The 21,411-nt window shown below is 45.2% G+C and overlaps 1 protein-coding gene across 2 annotated transcripts in view; it reads right to left on the bottom strand.

Moving 5' to 3' along the window:
* Positions 1-4,504, bottom strand: part of MVB12B (multivesicular body subunit 12B) — a 163,928-nt gene extending 159,424 nt beyond the window's left edge. Inside the window, exon 1 of one of the 2 annotated variants that reach the window (XM_064490518.1) lies at positions 4,348-4,504. In XM_064490518.1, coding sequence (XP_064346588.1) covers positions 4,348-4,434 — 87 coding nt within the window. In that variant the 5' untranslated portion in view covers positions 4,435-4,504. The remainder of the gene's footprint in view (positions 1-4,347) is intronic. The other variant, XM_064490520.1, reaches the window with a different exon arrangement.
* Between the last annotated feature and the right edge of the window lie 16,907 nt (positions 4,505-21,411).

Raw genomic sequence — 21,411 nt, 5'->3', positions numbered from 1 at the left:
AAAAGATAACTAAAAGATGGGAGAAAATATTTGCAAATCATGTATCTGATAAGGGGGTTAAAATCCAAATCTGTAAAGAACTCCTACAACTCAGCAACAACAAACAGCAAATAACTGAATGAAAAAAAAAAACCCAAAAATGGGGAAAAGACTTGAAAAGACATTTCTCCAAAAGTGACATACAAATGGCCAACAAGCATACGAAAAGATGCTCAACGTCATTACTCATTAGGGGAATGTAAACCAAAACCACAATAATCATCTCATACACATTAGGATGGCCACTACCAACCTAAAAACCAGAAACTAAGTGTTGGCGAAGATGTAGAAAAATTGGAAACCTGGTGCACTGTTGGTAGAAATGGAAATGTAACCACCATGGAAAACAGTATGGTGATTCCTCAAAAAATTAAAAATAGAATTACTATATGACCTGGCAATTCCATTTCTGGATATATACCCAAAAGAACTGAGAACAGGGTCTGGAAGAGATATTTGTACATACATGTTCACAGCAGCATTATTCATGACAGCCAGAAGGTGGAAGCAACCCAGGTGTCCACAGACAAATGACTGGGTAAGCAGAGTGTGGTATATCCATACAATGGAGTATTATACAGCCTTAAAAAGGAAGGAAATTCCGACACATGCTACTTTGCGGATGACCCTAGAGGACATTATGCTAAGTGAAATAAGGCAGTCATAAAAAGCCAAATACTATATGATTCCATTTATATGAGGTACTTAGAGTACTCAAATTCATAGAAAGTAGAATGGTAGTTGCTAGAGCCTGGGGGAGGGGGGAATGGGAGTTGTTTAATGAGTACAGTTGACCCTTGAACAACACGGGAGTTAGGAGTGCCAACCCTCCGAGCAGTCGAAAATCTCAGTATACCTTATAGGTGGCCCTCCAAATACAAGGTTCCTCTGCATCTGTGGCTCCACATCTGGGGATTCAACCAACCATGATGGTGTAGTACTGGAGTACGATTATTATTGAAAACAATCCACGTATAAGTGGACCTGCACAGTTCATACCCATGTAGTTCAAAGGTCAACTGTACAGTTTCAGTTTTGCACAATGAAAAAGTTCCAGAAATTAGCCACACAATAACGTGAATGTACTTAATGCTACTGACACTTAAAAATGATTAAGGTGGTAAATTTTACATTATGTGTATTTTACAATTTTTTAAAAAAGCATATACAATTGTGGTTCTTAAATTTCAGTACACATAAGTACAACCCAAGATTCTTGTTAAACATGCAGATTCTGGGGTCCCTTCCCCAGATATTCTGATTTAAGGTCTGGGTAGGAGGCCCTGGGTTCTGCATTTTAATAAACATCCTAGGGATATTTAGCTGATAAAGAATTCATTTATTTCTCTCTCCTAAAGGATCAAATGATAGTCTTCTGAACATTTTGCTGTGCTGATCAGTATCTAAAAAAAAAAAAAAAGTGTGTGTAGAATGATCCTGTGTTGATTTTAGCCACAGGCCCAGCAAGGTGGCCCTCCGGTCTTCAGGGGAGTGTGAGCTACGAAGCTCAACTATGTGACCCCATGGCCTCTCACATTTCAGCCTGGACAAGCTCTGCAACTCGCCAGAAGTGTGTCAAGTAAACCCACACATGCTCACAGGATGTCCTCAACAAGGAGGTAATGTCAAGCACACCCTGCGGTGGCTCTGCCTCCCAAGCAGCTGGGGAGAAGGGATCTGATGCCGGCAAGCCCCATGCAAACAGTACAGACAAGGCGGGGAAACCACAACTCCCAAGGGCGGCCCAGCGAGCAGGAGGCCAAGGAGAGCCAGTGGGGCCAGGGAAACGCGGGCCAGGGAGGGCTGCAGACAGAAAGAGCAGCCTGGGGAGAGGCAGCTCATTCAAGGAACCCAGGCCTCTGCCCCCACAACCCAACCAGCAAACGAGACTGCTCACTCAACCGCAGCCAACTAAACGCAGTGTTCTCGGCCCACCACATCCAGCCACGTAGTCATTTGTTATCTTCATCATCATAATAGCACCTTTGACATTTCCCATGCTTGACTCCAACACCATCATTACTTTCCAGTGTGGAAAGGATGCTGCTCTTTGAGCATGAAGCATGGAGCACTTCCAACCTGCTAAGGCAGAGGGACACTAGGATTTTGAAGCGCCAGAAGCAAATCTGCCATGAAATGTCTAGAGATTAACCTTCCAAGGCCCTGAGAGGGGATCCAGCAATGTGTTCACATGGTTGTATGGTTTTGTCACATGTACAAAAGCAAGGTATTCATATGCTGTTTTTCTTATAGCCCCTCCCCTACAAGAAATTGTTAAAATAGCAGACCCACAAGACTGGAGTCTGCCACTAGATTCCCACTTAAATTTAGTGAGGACCGCCCATGCCCTCCATAGCGTCACACACATTCACACAGATTAGCTCATTCAGCCTTAGGGGTGGGTTTTATCCTTAGGCCACTTTTACAAATAAGGAAATGGGGGTTCAGAAAGGATCTGTGAGATTCCATGACTTGTTAGGGTCACCTGGGTTCCAGGAGGTTAAACTGAGCTTTCAAATTCCAAGCCTAGTGTGCTTTCTACTCTACCATTCCTTCCTGGTGGCCCTAAGAGGAACTTAATAACCACAAACAGAAAGACACTCTAAAAAAAAAAAAAAGAGAGAAGCTACTTTTCCAATTAATCAGCTAAGAAGCCCTTAATAATAACCACTAATTTTTATTGACCACTTGCCCTGTGGCCAGCATGGAGCTGAGTAATATTTCATTTATTTCTCACCATAATCCTATGAGATAGATTATTAACATTAGCATCACTCTACAGATGAGGAAACTGAGGTTCAGAAAAGTTCATTAATTTGCCCAAGAACACACAGTAGGAAAGCCGAAGGTGAAGCAGAAGTCTAATTCTAAAGCCCTTGCATTTAATCATGGTGCACTGTTCCAGCTAGAAGTGGGGAAAGCCCAGCAGCAGGAGGGAGGCAGGGCAGGAAAAATGCCTTCAGCGCCAATCAGGAGTGTGGCCTAAAAGCCAGAAGGAAGGAATGAAAAATGTGGATTAGAGATGATTCTGGGCTCAAATGAACCAGTAATTGCTATGTCAACTACTTCACATGGGTCTTGGTGCCCAGGTCCCAGAAAAGGCCTCATCTCTCAGAGGCCCCATTTAAATATTCTATGCATGGCACAGTATCTTGAAATACCCGGCTCAATTTCCCATGAGCAAGAAAGCTGTCACCTGTCTCCTGTAACTAACCTTCTGAGCACACTGAGTGAGTTAGTCTAGGGTTCCACAGAGCTTATCTCCTAACTTTTCTAGGGCTTTCCTGGTGCAGCTGATAAGATTTTCTTGCCCTGTTAAAACCAGATGAGATCCAGCCAGCTGTCGAGAAATGTACAATGAGATTATACTGAGAAGGAACCACCAGAGACAAAGGCCCCTAAAGAGACTGTGGCCTGTTGTCTTTGTGGCAGAAATCTGAGTGGGGGCTGGCTCGTGGGTGGGGGCAGGGAGCAGATAAGGGGCAATGGCCCTTTGCCTTTTGCCCTCCGGTGCCCTTCCTCTGTGCTTTGCTGAAGAGGCTGCTGAGGGACAGGGAACAGAAGAGTCATATTTTTAATGATCAAAAAGGCTGAGGATTTAGAAAGAGTTGTGTGTTGGTAACAAAGAGGACAAAGATGCTCATGGGTCTGCTTCTTCAAGGCGACCCTGCCCCTCAGCCTCACTGGCGCCGAGGTCCCCGTGGGGTGCTCACTGACATGCTCACCACCGTTTGAGGATGGGTACTCAGGGTCTTGGGTGCCCAGGCCGGGCACCTCACCTTACAGCCAGGTGCCTTGGAGTTTGGGTATCCTCTCTGCTACGCCCAGGTCACAGATGAGGCGGCACCCCAGATCAGGCCTGAGGCTCAGGTGCAATCTGGCCGGCACCCACGTGACCTCAGGGAGCTGGACCCCTAGGGCCGGGCCAGTGGAACGACTGCCCCAGTCTGTGCAGGTGACCGCCGCGCCTCCGCACAGGTGGGGCGCCTCACCTCTCACGGGCCCTCACCTGCCCCAGCCCGGGGGCCAATGCTTCCACGCGGTCCCCGAGCTCCCTCCCGCCTGCAGCCGCAAAGCCAAGCCAGGGACGCGAAGCCGCGGCGCGCGCAGGGCCGGGCGGAGGCCGCCGGGCCTGTCCCTGCGGCAGGCCGGGCACGGAGCCCGCAGGCCTCGGCGCGGCCCGGCGCGGCCCGGCTCCGCCCGCCCTCCCGCCCCTCGGCCCGGGGCCCGCGCCCGCCCGCCCGCCGGGGCAGCAGGGCCGGCTCGGCCGAGCCTCCGCGGCGCCCGGCCCGCCCGGCCTCACTTAACTGTTCCCCGCTGGGGCGGCGGCGGCGGCGGCGGCGGCTGCGGCGGCGGCGGATCCCGGCTCCGTCTCACGCAGAAGCAGCTTCTCATCGCCCGGGCGGCGCGGAAGGGGCCGGGCCCGGGGCCCAGGCGGCGGGGCCGGCGCCGCAGCTCGAGCGCGAGCCTCACCGGGGAGCGGCGGCGGCGGCGGCGGCAGGGGCGGGGCGCGGCCTGGCGGCGGCGGCGACAACGGCAGCAGCCGCTCCCTCCGCGGGCCGCGGCGGCGGGCCGGGCTCCCGGCCTCCCGGCTCTGGCGCTGGCTCCGGGGGAGGCTCGGGCGGGAGGAGGGAGCGGGATCCCTCGTGTCCGGAGCCCGCGCCGCCGCCCCGGCCAGCACCCCGCCTTCCCCCGGCCTCCCCCACAGCCCGGCCCGTTAGTGCTGGGCAGAGCGCCGACCCGGCCTCACTGAGCCCGCAGGCGGCCCCCAGCCCAGCCCAGACGCCCGGGAGCCCCAGGCCTCTTGGAGCCTGGGCCCCAATTACCCCCTCCCCCAAGTTGGTCTCTTCCAGGGACCCGCAGCCCCCTCAGCTCTCCTAGGCCTCACTGTATCCTAAACCAGTCCTTCTGCACAGCCTTAGATCCCTGGAAGCCCCCGGCCTCTTAGAGCCTGGGATAACCATTACACACGCATACACACGGCCTCCAGCAGGGACACCCAGCTCTACCCCTAGGCCAATCCTCTGGCTCAGCTCATTCCATTCAGGAGACCTCACTGCCCCAGCTGACCCAACACAAGCTTAGCCAGGCCCAGGTCCCCACGGCTAATACCAGGCCTCTCAAACTGACCCCAATCTCCTAGCAGTTCTCTGCCTCCCCATTATGCTGGCCAAATGATCCACCCACAGATGCCTAGAGCCAAGACTACGGGGCTGGCCTCGGGGAGGTGCAACTACAAGGAGCGGCTGAAGCAGAAGTGCTGCCCGACAGTACTTGGTTTTCGAAAAGGTACAAGCCAGAGGATAAATGGCGCTGGATTAACAAAGGGGTCCAGAGCTTGACCCTCAGCTACAGTGGCTAGTGTGAAAAGTGGAAGCCGACTCTGCCTTAACCAAAAATGCCTACATAACCCCAGCAAGGCACCCCCAGGCAGAGGACAGCATGCTCTTTCAAAGAACTCTCCTCAGGAGTCTGGAGCGTTTAGAGCTGAGGACCGTGCAGAAGTGATCAGCATCAACTGTAATTTTCACACCTTCCCGCTTTTCTAAAATAGCTGTCTGACCCTAAAGGAAAGGACACCAGGAGGAACGGGCTGTTGGGGAAAATGTCCTATTGGGAAACCTTGCCAGTGTGTGCATTCCAAGCATCCGCATCACTGAGAAATGCCACTGGTTCAGATGGTTTTACAGGCAAGTTCTATCAAACTATTAAGGCATAGATAATCCCTATGTTATTTAAACTGTTATACAGCGGGGGTAAACGTTTTCCATTTCACTTCCCAAGTTTAGCATAACTCTGATACCAAAATCTGACAGAGATAACACCAAAAAGGAGAATTACAGATCAGTTACAGAATACTAGTCCCCAGAGAATTTAATAATGTGTTTTTAAAAAGGAGGTTCTGCAGTCAAATAACTTGAGAAAGTGCTGCATGTCATTTAGAGTCTACATTTTGGAGACTCACAGTATTAGTATATTAAGGTCTCTGTGAAGTCCAAGAGTAAAGAAACCTGATTAATCTGTCATTTCCCAAACTCATCTGAGCCAGGATCACCTTTTCAAAGGTCACCAATTAATCTCTAATATGTCAATCACTGCTCTTATAGACCAATCCACTTAAGTATATAGTAGTTGCAAAACTACTAAATAAAATTTTAGCAATTCGAATCTAACTTGCTGTAGAACAAGTCAAAATTCACCATGATCAAGCATGATTTATTCCAAAAGTGCAAGGATGATTCAACATTAAGGAGTCTAAATTCACTGCATTCTTAAAGAAAAATAAATCACAGGATATTATCAACAGGAAAGACACTTTAAAAATATTTGATAAACTCAACACCAGTTGCTTGTAATTTTCTAAAGCACTCTTAAACTAGGAAGAAAATTTAAACTTTTTAACATGACCAAGTTTATTTATCAGATGCCATGAGCAAATATATTTAATGGTGAAATACTAAAGTTATTCTCATTTAAGTCAGAAACAAAACAAAAATTTGCCTGCTATAATTGCTACAAACTAAAGCCAATGCAATAAGATAAGAAAAATAAATAAGAAATACAAATAATGGAAAGGAAGAGCCAAAATTGTCATTATTTGTTCATGATGTAAATGCATACCTAAAAATAAAAATTGAAGGGAATCAACTAAAAATCTTAGAGAGCAAAGTAGCTAGTTATAAGATAAAAACCAAAACCAATGGCTTTCCTAAATGTTAAGGGAGAAGGCTTCTATTAGAAAAAGACCTGTGGCAGGGGTGGGCATAGCTCAGTGGTAGGGCACATGCTTAGCATGCACAAGGTCCTGGGTTCAATCCCCAGTACCTCTACTAAAAAGAAAAAAAGGGGATGATTTGAACTATTCTTAAAAAAAAAAAAAATGGAGAAAAAAAGAAAAAGACTTGTGGCGTCTCTACACGCCAGGGGATAATGAATGACTTTTCTGATTAGTGAGTTTGGGAGAAAGAATTGAACATGAATAGATGCTTCTGAGTTCTCTTTTGGGCTTTGGCTGACTGTAGATAGCAAATATTTTCACGTGCTCTCCACTATGTGGTAAGCGGACCTGTTTCTGGGGCAGAGAGATACTACTGTCCAGCACTGCCTGCTTCTAGACAGGTAAATCTATCCAATTCAGGGAGAAATACAGCAAATCCATTTGGCTAGAGATCAAAAGCTACATTTTCCAGTCAACTTTATCTGTAATGAAGGTAGCATTTTAATCTCCTATGTCTCTTTTCTGTACCTATGCCTCAGTTTCCTCCAAATTCAGAAAAGGAAGAGAGGTACTACTTATAGGATCCCCTAAATACAACATTAAATACCTGTGATTTCCATTTAGAAAGTATAACCTTTTTTAAAAGATTATATTCCATTAGCAGTGAATACTATAAAACACCCAGGCATAAGCTTGACAAGAAATGGCAAGGCCCTTAGAATAAAACTATAAAACCTTCCTGAAGGACATAAAAAATAAGTCCTTGGTTAAAGGAAAAACATAACAAATCCCTGGGCAGGAAATCTCATTATTGCAAAGATGTCATATCTCCCCAACTCAATTTCTATATTTAGTGGAATCCAAATCAAAGAACCAATATGATTTGGGGCTGGTGTGCAATGGAACATGACAAAATTATTTTAAAACTTATACAGGAAATAAATAAAGAAATAAGGGAAAATATCCAGGAAATTTTTTAAACTGAATAATATTATATTAAATTATTATTACAAGAACATTCTTAGTAATAATGAATATATAAAATGTAAAGTTTTATATTATATTATGATATCTGTTAGAGCAGTAATAATATTGCTCTAACATATTAATATATAATGTAAAACTTCAGTAAATAATTGCAGGCCACTAATATAAGCTTCTGTTTATAAATGCTTTGTTTCTATCCACTGATCTATTTGTATCTACCAATATCCTACTCCAAATCATATGGTCTTGCCTAGACCACTACAGTAACTTCCTTACTGATCTCCTGGCTTGGCCTCCATCCAAACAATGGAAAAGAGCATCTAGAGTGATCACTAAGTAATAATAATGATAAAATGCAGCAAGTCATTCCCTTGCTTAAAGCTCTCCAATGACTCTCCATAAAATAAAATAAAATTCAAATGCTCCAGCATGACTCAGAAGATCTCGTGTTGTCTAGACCTTGCCTGCACCTCCATCCTCTTCTCGGTTGTTCCAGCCACACTTGTCTTCTTTTAGATTCTTAATCAAAGCCCTTTCTTCCCTGAGGGATTTCATCTAAAGCACACCTCTCCATCTTTACAGGGCCTGGGCCTTTCTCATCCTTAACTCTGTGCTTAAATGTCACCTCCTTGGAGGCCTTCACTGATCTATTTAAGCAGATGCTCAGAGTTTTCATCCAGTATCAGTTCACTTCCTGCTTATCACTCATCACAATTTGTAACGATTTACTATTTGTTTACTTATTCAACTGTCAGTCTCCTCACCAGACTAAAAGCTCCACCAAGGTGTCTGTTCATCAAGTATATATGTGCCACACATACTAGCCCCTCAATAAACATTTGCTTAATAGATGGATGTGGCAACATTTAATACGTGCATACGCTTTGTCCATGTCTGATAATTATCCAGAGTAAACAATCAGGCAAGTGCACACAGATGTATGTTCAAGGATAATTATTTCGGCATTGCTTATAATGAAACAATACTGGATACATCCTAAATGTCTAACAATAGAAGATTAAGTCGTTAAAAAAAAAGCTGTACAACATGGAAATATACCATGGTAATTTATTAAGTAAAAAAAGCAGGTTATAGAAAAGAATGCATTTATTCTATGGGACCATTAATTTTATATATATTTGTGATTATTTATATGTATTAATATATGCATACAAAAATGTATACCAAAATTAACAGTTTATCAGTGGCTATATCTGGGGAGAGGCTTGCATCTTCAATTTTAGCATATCTACAGATCTTTCTCAGCTTATAATGCGGTTATATACCAATAAATCCATCATAAATTGAAAATATCATAAGTTGAAAATACATTTAATATATCACTGAACATCATAGCTTTAGCCCAGCCTACCTTAAAGTGCCCAGAACACTTATGTTAGCCTACAATTGGGCAAAATCATCCATCACAAAGCCCATTTTTAATAAAATGCTGAATAACTCATGTAATTTATTGAATACTATACTGAAAGTGAAAAACACGATAGTTGTCTGGGTACAGAATGGTTGTAAGTGCATTGGTGGTTCACCCTCATGATCACGTGGTTGACTGGAGCCGTGGCTCACTGCCTCTGCCCAGCACCACCTGAGAGTATCCTACCATCACTGATCCAGGAAAGAGAAAAATTCAAAATTCGAAGTATGGTTTCTACTGAATGCACATCATTCTTGCACCATTGTGAAGTCGAAAAATTGTAAGTTGAATCATCGTAAGTTAGAGATCGTCTGTATGTCTATATTTTGTCTTTTATTACGTCCTTCCATCCTTTGCTGAGGTCCTCGGATGGTTTTCTTTTACACTCGTGTTTGTTGCCTCACGGGCACAGCTTCAGATGTCATGGCCTCGTCTTTCGTGGCAGAGGAGCCGGGAGGGGGAGGGAGCAAAATCTTTCCCAGAAACTCCCAAGCAGACCTGCTATAATCCCAAGGGCCAGAAACGGGTCACTTGGCCACTCCTACTGTAAGGAAGGCTAAGAAATTGGCTTTGTCAGTCATGGCCCGAGGTTGCCCATGCTGCCAGGCCAATAAAAATCACTGTTTCCTCGGAAAACAGTACAGAGGTTCCAAAGAAAATTAAAAATAGAACAAGCAATCCTACTTCTGGATATATATCCAAAAGAAATGAAAACAGGGTCTCACAATTATTCACAATAGCCAGGACATGGAAAAAACCTAAGTGCCTGGGATGGAAAAATGGATAAAGTGTGAGATAGATATAGATATAGATCTTTAAAATGGAGTATTGTTCTGCTATAAAAAAGAAGGAAATCCTACCATTTGTGACAGCACGGATGAACTTTGAGGATAACATGATCCGTAAAGTAAATCAGACAGAGAAAGGCAAATACGGTGTGAGCTCACCTATAGGTGGAACCTAAAAACAGTAAACTCATAGAAACAGAGAGTGGACTAGTGGTTGCCAGGGGCAGGGTGGGAGGATGGGTGAAGGTGGTCCAAGGGTTCAGACTTCAAGTTATAAGATAAGTAAGCTCTAGGGATCTAATGTACAGCATGGTGACTATAGTGAACCATCTGTACTGTACACCAGAAAGCTGCTAAGAGAGTAGATGTTACAAGTTCTCACCACACACACACAAATGGTAACTACATGAGGTGGGAGATGTGCTCTCACGGTAATTGTGGGATCACTGCACAATATATACGTCTGTCAAATCATCGTGTTGTACACCTTAAACTTACACAGTGCTATGTGTCAATTATACTTCAGTAAAGCTGGGGAAAAAATAAAATAAAAAATAATCTCTGTTTTGGCCAATAGGCACATGAAAAAATGCTCAGTGTTGCTAATTATCAGAAAAATGCAATCAAAACTACAATGAGGTTATCACCTCACACCAGTCAGAATGGCCATCATTAAAAAATCCACAAACAAGAAATGCTGGAGAGGGTGTGGAGAAAAGGGAACTCTTCTACACCTTTGGTGGGAGTGTAGTTTGGTACAGCCATTATGGACAATAGTATGGAGAGTCCTCAAAAGACTAAAAATAGATTACTACTATGATCCAGCAATCTCACTCCTGGGCATATATCCAGCAGGAACCTTATTTCAAAAAGATACATGCACCCCAATGTTCATAGCAGCACTATTTACAATAGCCAAGACATGGAAACAACCTAAATGCCCATCAATAGATGACTGGATAAAGAAGCTATGGTATATTTATACAATGGAATACTACTCAGCCATAAAAAATAATAAAATAATGCCCCTGGCAGCAACATGGATGGACCTAGAGATCGTCATTCTAAGTGAAATAAGCTAGAAAGAGAAAGAAAAATACCATATGATATCACTTATATGTGGAATCTAAAAAAAGACAAATGAACTTATTTACAAAACAGAAACAGCTTTGCAGACATAGAAAACAAACTTATGGTTACCAGAGAGGGAAAGGGGTGGGAAGGGATAGATTGGGAGTTTGAGATTTGCAGATACTAATTCTGTATAAAATAGATAAACAGCAAGTTCATACTGTATAGTGTAGGGAACTATATTTAATATCTTGTACTAACTTATGGTGAAAAAGAACATGAAAATGAAATGTTCATGGATGACTGAAGCATTGTGCTGTACACCAGAAATTGACACAACATTGTAAACTGACTATATATATGTGTACACACACACACAGACACACACACACACACACAAAATAATCACTGTTCCCTTATCAGAGAGGAAGGCAATTAAGATTTTTTTTTAATTTTAATAATGAATATACATAACCTTTATATTCAGGGGGAAAAAGTCAGTATATTTCAGACGTGATGAGATCCCGAAGGGTGGTCAACACCACAAACAGCACTTGTTCTGGGAGAAATGGGCAGAGAATGGGAAACAGCTCGGAGCTCTCTGCTCAACAGGCCAAGCCTATGCAGGTAAGGGACCAAGTCCAGCAGCATCCTGACCCTGAGATCGCCACCACACCCCTTTGTCCTTTCTGGTCCTCCTTAAGGGGTCTCTCAATTAATAAACACATCATTGCTCCTAAGGCTGTTCTCTGGTATTGATCTGTAGAAACTAGAACGGATTGATTCTGCTTTGAGAGAGGGAAGGTAAACTCCCATCAGTTACCAGCCTTGCTGGCTTAACAGAACTTTCCTCTGATCTGCACAGTTTTTGATCTGATCTGTGCTCTCAGACTGAACCCAGATGCTTGTCGGAGCAGAAGGCGGGCAGGTGGGATGAACACGTTTGTGGGACAGGTGTATAAATGTGGCTGGCTCTCGTTCACAAGAGTTTGACTGGAAGGAGGTGGAAAATAAACCTAGCATAACCACAAATGGTGCTGTTGAAACAAAGAAACCATAAGCAGGTGCAGAACTGTTTTTATTACTCGGAGGCACATAATGACAGAGCCAAAGTGTGATTCTTTCAATACCCTCCCTAATCAAGAGGGTCTCTCTTTCCACCATTCCAGGGCACAGTAGGTACCCAAGAAATATTTTTTGAATGAATAATGTCAATTCTCAATAGCAGTTAGAAATCATGCTAATTTCCATTCACCGGGCATTTCCTCTGTGCCAGGCACTGGGCTAGATCCTTCTGCATAAATCATTTCACTCAATACCAACATCGACCCTGTAAAGCAGGCACTGTGACCCCCATATTACAACTATGGAAACTGAGGCTTCCTAAATCACATTGTGGTAAGTGGGGGTCAGACGCGTCAAACTCCAAATGAAATGCTTGTAACTTCACTATACAAAACTCCCAAATAGGATTCCCAGAGTTCCGCAGAACATTCTGATGGACAGAGCCCTGCTATTCTATGGGTAATGGCTGTTCCTTCAATCCCTCACTGGGAGTTCTGGCCAGTCTCCTGGATTTAGTGAGCTGAACAGAGTCAGTTCTTCCCTGAAGATGCTCACAGCCTGGAGGGGATGCAGACACTGGTGGTCAACAATCATTTGGTTTGTCAGTAACAGAAATGCACTCAAAACTAGCTTGGGCAAAAGAGGGAATTCATAGAACAAATGGGGATTCTCATGGGAGCAGTCACAAGGCAGGAGAATTCCCAGGGTTTTTCCAGGGTCACATGTCCTCCTGTTACTCCTTCTCCCTATGTCTGCCTAGATCCTTCGTCCTTTCTAACAGAACCTCCCTGTTCACAATCTAATGGGGCTGCCATGATGGTATCCTTAGCCCGCCTTTATCCCATCAGTTCCAATGACCTGCGGACACAAACAAGTATCCCTAAGCCCCAATTCCAGACTCAGGAGGAGAGAATCCGAAAGACTCAGTAACAGTCAGGTCTACCCTAGTCCCAATTACCTGGGACACAGGGTCACATCTATTTACACACTCCCATGGGCCAGGCACTGTCGCTTGCAAATATTTTCTCCCAACGTATGGCTTGTCCTCTTGGTCCCTTGATGCCATGGATTTTTAATAGTGAAATTTGAAAACTTAAAGCCAAGAAGTTAACCCTTTGTTTTTGCTGTTTGTTTGGTTTTTGCTTTTGCTTTGTATTATTTCTTCCCTGAGGTACTAAGCTTCAGAGATGAGGCTTTAAAGAGGGAACTGCCAAGCAGAAAACGCATTGGATAATATTTCAAAATATTTATCAGTGACACAGGTATTATAATCTAGTGTGAAATAATTTGCCCCAGGATTTCAATACACATAGTCGAAGTGCTATTGTAATAGTGAGAATAGTAATAGTTGTTCTTCACAGAGAGTAAGGATGCATACGCTGGTCCACGAAGGATAAGGAGCAGTCAACGGCAGGCGAAGGTGGAAAGCTGTGGAAATACGCAGAGTGAGGAGGAAGGGGGAGAGGTCTGCTGGAGCTGTTAGGACGGGTACACAGCTGGAGGGGAGGGAGTGAGGTTAAGTGGTGGTCAAGGCCAGATGGCAGGATCTGATGTCCCAGGCTGAAGGCCTTTGAGAGTCAAATCCCACATGATCTCATCCAAAAAGTGATCTTAAATACCAGCCTTATGCTGATGGCTCTGAAATTTATTTCTCTAGCTCAGTCCTCTTCCCTGAACTCCAAACATGTATATCTGACAGCCTACCCGACATGCTCCTTTGAATGTCTAGTGGGCATCTCAAATGTAACACACCTAGAGCTCAGTTCCTGATGGTCCCTTCCAAACCTGCCCCCCACCCAGTCATCCCATTTTATCTGCTAGAAACTCCATATTCCCAGCTGCTCAACCAGAAACTCTGCAGCCATCTTTGCCCCCTCCTTCTCTCTCTACCTCACATCCATTCTGCGAGCTTCAGGGCTCAGGGCTGTAAAGAAGGTGCCTCTACTGAGTGCCAAGTTTATGTTCACCTGTGTGAAAGAAGACAGCACACGTTCCATTTGAAGGATGCACACAAGGGGGCCAGGCAGAAAATGGTGGGGCTGGGGCTCAGGATGGAGGGGCTCCAGGCAGAGTGGACCTGTGCAGAAGGCACAGGAAGAGGAGAAGGAGGTCCTCTGTGCAGGTGACCGGGAGGCCAGTCTGCCTGGAGGCAGCCAGCTGAGGAAAGACTGGGGAAGCATGGGGAGTTCCACCAGCTCCTGCAGGGCCTGTTGAGGGTTCTCTAGGTCCCCCATCCCCCTTTGTGGGCCCCCTGTGGCCCGTCCCCAATCACCCAGGTGTGTGCCTGCTCCTGTATTCACCCAGACCCCAGCCCTTTGCCTATGTGGCCGCCCCTCGCTCTCAGCATCCTCGTTCTAAACTTCTGTTTTTGGCTCTGGACTTTGGCTACTATTGTTCACCCAGCCCTGCAGCCTCCAAATATCAGTTTATGGGCCAGTGCTTGTCAAAGAGACAGGAAATGCAAATAGGGAACTGAGAAAAGTAAGGACAATGTGGCATTACATAAGCAGAATTGCATTTCCGCCCGTTTGTTACCATATCACAGGAAAACGGCTGGGCACAATCAATGTAAGGGCAATGTCTGGAACGCTCTGGCTGAAAATTTCAGCTATGCAGCGAGCACAAAATTCACATAGGGAGCCCTAAGGGGAACGATGCCTCAAACAGGTAAACAGTTATTACAGTAAGAGGCCTGTCAAGTAACCCATCAAGAGACCCATGACGTGAGGATGAAGGTATCACCGGGAAAGAAAACCAACGGCGATTTCAATTGTGACTCCCAAATAGAAAGTTTTGAGGGCGATTCTTTGAATGCAAAGTGGTAATCTGCCTCAAGCAGCTTCTCACACGGTCAACTCTGAATAGCTCGCTTATTTAATGATGATAAAAGATTCCAAGGGCAATTTAGGAAGCATCCCAATGCACAGTGTCTGTGCGTATTTGTCTAGTGTGTCCATGCGTGTGTGTGGAGCATACGCACAGATGATCTGGGTAAAGTGGTCAGCTGTCTTCTCTATGAAAGGAATGCTCTATATTGTGCTATTATTTCCTTCTAACCTATAAATTATTAAGATGCCCTTTATTCTATGAAATGAAGGTGATAGTATGTATTAATGAGACAAAATAACTCTCTGTTGGTTTCCAAATTAGTTTTGGAATTTACCAATCCAGGGTCCCAAAGTCTGGGAATCAGGGCCTCCCTGATTAAACATTTTTTAACATTTTTTTAAACTGAAATATAGTTGACTTATGTGTTAGTTTTAGGTATACAGCAAAGTGATTACATATATATATATGTAATCTTTCAGATTCTTTTCCATTATAATTTATTACAAGATATTGAATATAGTTCCCTGTGCTATACAGTAGGAAATTGTTGTTTATCTATTTTATATATAGTAGTATGTATCAGTTAATCCCAAACTCCTAATTAATCCCTTCCCCCTTTCCCCCTCTGGTAATCATAAATTTGTTCTCTCTGTCTGTGAATCTGTTTCTGTTTTGTAAATAAATTCATTTGTATCATTTTTTTACATTCCACCTATAAATGATATCATATGATATTTGTCTTTGTCTGACTTACTTCATCTAGTATGATACTCTCCAGGTCCTTCCATGTTGCTGCAAATGGCATTACTTCATTCTTTTTTTATGGCTGAGTAATATTCCATTGTGTATATATGCCACATCATCTTTATCCAAGTGTCGATGGACATTTAGGTTATTTCCATGCCTTGGCTACTGTAAATAGTGTTGCTGTGAACACTGGGGTACATGTATCTTTTCAAATTAGAGTTTTCATCTTTTCTGGATATATGCCCAGGAATGAGATTGCTGGATCATATGGTAACTCTATTTTCAGTTTTTTAAAGAACCTCCATACTGTTCTCCATGGTGGCTGCACCAATTTACATTCCCACCAACAGTGTACAAGGGTTCCCTTTTCTCCACAGCCTCTCCAGCATTTATTATTTATAGACTTTCTGATGATGGCCATTCTGACTGGTGTGAGGTAAACATTTTAGTTTTGAACTCTTGACTCCATCTTTGACCTAAGCATCCCTTCAGGAGACAACTTTCAGTGTATTCTGTTCCAGGAGGTAAAAATTTGTCCAGTATTTAAGGCCACAAGTGACAGATCCAAAGGGTATTCTGTTCCAGGAGGTAAAAATCTGTCCAGCATTTAAGGTCACAAGTGACAGATCCAAAGGGAAAGGCTGCAACTGCAGAACCTAACCATAGCTGGGCCTCCCACTACTCATGATTCACATTTTTTTCATGGTAACCAGAGTGCTGATTTGCAATATAAATCAGATTCTATTACTGTCTGTGGTAGAGATGGCAGGGGTAGGAGGGGGCTCTCAGATATACCTGTGGGCTCTTTCACATTTGCCAGCCTCCCTTGTAGTTAGTTTGGCCACGTGACTAGTTCTAGCCAATGAGATGTGAGCAGAGTGATCCGTATTACTCCCAGGTTAAGGAGATAAGTATCTGGTGAGCCTTCCCCACCCTCTCTCCTTCTACCTGTCCCTAGGTAGATGACATCACAGTGACCTCAAAGCTACAAGGTGATGGAGCCACGAGAGGGAGGCAGCCTGAGCTCCTGAGTTGCCATTTAGAGGAAATCCTGCAGACACACCATAGACTGTGATGTAAGAGGAAAAGAAACTTCTATTGTGGGAAGCCACTGAGATTTTCGGGGTTTTTTGTTACTGCAGCATAGCTTTTCCTATTCTTACTGATACACCACCTTGTTAAAATACCTACCAGTGCCTTCCTGTTACAGCCAAAAAAAATCCAAAATCTTTCCCTTGGCCTAAAAAGCCCTACACGTTGTACCCTGCACACCTCTTGGCATTCCATTCCTGTCCCTCACTCCCATGTTCACTGTGCTCTAGCCACATCAGCCTTTAAGGATGCCCAAACACACCAAGCTCATTCCCACCACAGGACATTTGCACAGGCAGTTCTTTCTCCTGCCAGCTCTTACTCTCTCCTGACATCCATCTCCCCTGCAATGTCTCCGAGAAAATTTCCCTGATCACCTAAGTTGAAAAGACTCCATTTGTACCTCTCTCTCTCCATGCTTCATTTTCATGCTGGCATTTATCACTACCTGGTATTTTCTTTTTTATTTAATTGCTTGTTTGTTTCCTATCTTGCCTGTCTTGTTCACCACTAGAGTCCTCAGTGCCTAGCAAAGAGCCCGGGGCACAGCTGGGGCTCCATATGTTTGCTGAGTCAATGGACAAATGAACCAAGGATGCAGTGCTGTTTCCTCAAGTCTGCCCGAGGACTTAACTGCACCTAGGAAGCAACAGGACAGTACTCTTGCCATTGACAGCTGTGTGACAACCCTCCCCCAAACAGTAGCTTACAGTAACAGCCATTGTTCACTTTGCTCATGCATCTCGGGGCTGACTGTGCTCTGCCAGGCAGTTCTCACCTGGGGTCCCTCGTGAGGGTATGGTGAGATGGTGACTAGGGCCCCGGTCATTCTAAAGACCTCTTCACTTACATGCCTGGCTCCTGGGCTGACAAGACTCAAACATCTGGGGTTTATTCCACTAACCAGCCGTGTGACTTTAGGCAAGTTACTTAAACTCTTTGAGCCTGACATCTTTATACATAACATAGGAGCAGAAATGATAATAATACCATCCATTTGTCAGACATCTACCACGTTCCAGGCTCCACATATGCTAAACTCTTTGCATGCCTATCTCCAAAGTTCTTAAAACAATCTATTTTGAGATATTCCTATTATAGGACCTACTTATTTTCTAGATGAAGAAACTGAGGCTCAGAGAAGTTAAGTGTCTTACTCAAAAGTATATAGCTAATCATACTAGAAACACCTGGTGAATGGGGTACATTGGGTCAGCGTGGGAATGCCCCTCTCCTACTCTACATACATTAAAATGCTTGATAAAATATAACCTCCAAAATGTGAATGCAAGCTGAGTTCAAAGCCAAGAAAGAGGAGGTCCCAGGAATTAGATAAAGGGGGAGTTTGGAGTCGAGACAATGAATGAGCAGGATCTGAAACAGAGGGGCTCCCTGGTGGCGGGGAGCCTTGGACCCTGTGAACACAATGGGCAGGAACTGAGCTACATGCATAAAGCCAGGAGCTGCAGGGAAGTATCTGCTAAGAGAAAGAAACATTGGGACAACTCTGCCCAGGGCTCTCTGCCACCGTCCGTGTTCCTGAGGAGCAGCCAGAGGCCCCGAGACCTTTTGCGGAGCTGGATCATCCGAGTGACATGAGTAAGTCAGGCCTGGAGCAGAGTTAGACCTGGCCACCGGGTTCCCCTCCTGTGTGCTGACCATCAGGCACTGTCAATTTATTTAAACATTTCACTTAAACAAACCATCTCTAGACACCTCTCTAGTTGTCCTTTCTAGTTAGCATTCACTCTGGTAGAACTGGCAAAAGATAAAGAAGGAAAAAAGAAACCTTGGGAAGTAAACAAAGCCCTTGCAAATCCAGGAAAGATCAAAGAGGAAACTGCAATGGCCATTAGAGGGCTTAAGTTGGAGGACACTCCTTATCAAAACGCATAGACTGGAGCCAAAGCCAAGGTGAGACGGGAACATCTACCCTCAAAGAAATCTGTGGTGGAAGAAACAGGTCACAAATAAAGCTACACAGCACTACTAGGTAAGACGGCAGACAGGACAAACGTGGGGACTGGTAAGGAAAAAGGAGCTAGTCACAAAGACATTTCCAGATTATGATGGGTGCAAGATGTCATCAGAGAAATTAGAAAGTGTCATACTTACAAATAAACAAGGATGGGAACTCTACCTATCAAAACTTCTAGGGAAAAATTTCAGTCCAGTGGACAGTGAAAGAAACAAAAAGGCTTACCATTCACCTGTGCCAGGACTGGGAAAGGAAGTGGGGGTCTAGAGATACCACACGTTCCCGTACAAAGCCTGGAGCGGTGGAGACTTCTCCTGGAAAATTACTAAGCAGCGTCATCTGGCGCCAGAGACCTTGGGATCTCCAGTGGAGGCAAGCTTCAAGCAGCTCTATAAACACAACCCAGGGCGCATGGGACCCCAGGGAAAACGAGCCCTGCTTAGTGTGAGTTTATAAACAACAATTACAAAGCACACAAGGAAACAAGCCACCAAGAGAAACAGCCAGTGCGTACATCCAAGGGGGGCATTTGTACCTCAAGATCTGAAGATGCGAAAGCAAATGTGCAAGGCCTGTTCAGCGAAATAAAGGGAGGAAGGAAAGCATAGGCAAGAAAGGGAGAGTAAGAAAAATGAACAAGCTAGCGTATGGTAGAGCGGATATCCAAACCCAGGTCCACAGCTGAGCCGAACCGAGGCTGGCACTCAGTGTCTCTGTGTTGGGGGAAGGGTGGGGAACAAAAGGATCTCTGTCCTGACCATTTCCTCCCTGCTTGTTGCCCAAGAAAATGTCTGCTTCTTAATTGAGAAGACGCCAGTGTCTCAACTGCTACTGATTTTTCAAAAAGAATAGATCAAAGTGTTCAACCCCATTTATTACAGGACCCATGCGTGTGGTGGAGCAAACAAGCCTACTGCCCCTCTGGGTGTTAACTGCTGCCTGGACATGGAGTCTGCCTCAAAGCACAGGGACTATTCTAGCATTTCGTCCCTACCTCGCCCCCTTTATTTCTTCCTTTCTCTCTCATTCATTCATTCATTCATTCACTGTTTCTTAACCAAACACCATGTAGGAATCCGACAGACCTCAGTTCAAATCCTGGCTGCAAATCAAAGCTCTGTGTCTCTCTGGGTCTCAGTTTCCTCAACTCTTAGATGGAGATTGTAACTACCCTCTTGCAGGCCTCAGGGAGGGGCCGAAAACACTGAGCACAGCCTGAATGGGGGCTCTGTATATGAGGGTCCCGCCAGCCCTGCTGCTCCAGGGCTCGGGGTGCAGATCTGCTCCAGCTGGGAAGCAGTGGGTGGACAGCGAGAAAGAGGCCCCCATGGGGTGGCCCCTTGAGTGCTGGCCGTTCTGAGACAAAGCAGCCTTCACATGACTCCACCCAGACAGTGCAGCTTCCTCCTCTCCCTGCCTCCACCAAGGGATCCGCTTAGTCCCATTGTTTTGCTTCTGTATCTGGATTTGTGACAGTTTTAAAGACACCAACATGCCACAGAATTCACTCTGGAGCCAGCCCGGCCTCAGCTGCCTTCCTCTCACCGTCACCGCCAACATATGTTTAACCCACTGTTCTGCTGCTTTTGTAAACACACTGTCTTCTCTCAGATCTCAAATTAATACGATCCCTCCCTTCTCCTTTCAAATCCTGCCTGCCAGCCACATGCCCGGTCAGATTTCAGATTCACAGACACACACTTGATAGGACTCACATGCACAGAGACCCAGAAGTGAGCAGATCCCATTCCTGAAGCCCCCAGTCTCCCAGACCCAGGACATCCTGGACTGCAGACAGACTCATGGACACACAACACAGTCAGGTTGACGCAGAATGCTGTCGAAGCCTATGAACACAGGCATACAGAGACCCGGGGGCCCCAGCCTCATAGACTCCCAAGGACAGTCTCTGAAGGTTAGACACTCAGACAGACACACACAGAGAAACAAAGGTGTACAATCATGCGATCAGAGGGACCCACAGAAGAGCTATGCATTCACAGACATTATGGGCCAATGCACCCCCAAAATTCATACACTGAAGCTCTGACCCCCAGTACCTCAGAATGTATTTGGAGATAGAGCTTTAAAGGCATAATTAAGGTCAAGTGAGGTTGCTGGGTGAGCCCTAAACCAATATGACTGGTGTCCTTCTAAGAAGAGAGGATCTGAACACAGCCGCATACAGAGGGAAGACCAGGCAAGGATACGGGGAGGAGACAGCCATCTACAAGCCAAGGAGAGAGGCCCCAGAAGACACCAACCCTGCTAAGACCCTGACGACACCTTGATCTCAGATATTTAGCCTCCAAACTATGAGAAAATAAATTTCTGTTGTTTAAGCTACCCAATCTGTGGTATTTCATTATGGCAGACCTAGAAACAGACATGGAGACCAAGAGATCTCCAGCATCCCCCCAAACACACCCAGGCCCACTGCTGCCTTCACAGCCTCGCACAGAGCCCCCTCAGTCAAATCATCCCGCACGCACAGATCCGAAGCCCACGGCCTGCTGGTCAGCTCCCTTCCCCACAGCCCCTTCCTCGGCGCAGGGGCTGAGTTTGGTCCATTTTTCAGCATCACCAAGATGCAAGAGGAGAGGGCACCCAGGGACTTCCTCCACTGGACAGTGAAACTGTAGAAAATGCTACAATGATAACAGCT

The sequence above is a fragment of the Camelus dromedarius genome, chromosome 10 (assembly GCF_036321535.1).
Source record: "Camelus dromedarius isolate mCamDro1 chromosome 10, mCamDro1.pat, whole genome shotgun sequence".
NCBI classification, from domain to species: Eukaryota; Metazoa; Chordata; class Mammalia; order Artiodactyla; family Camelidae; genus Camelus; species Camelus dromedarius.
This window is presented reverse-complemented; position numbering and strand designations above follow the sequence as displayed.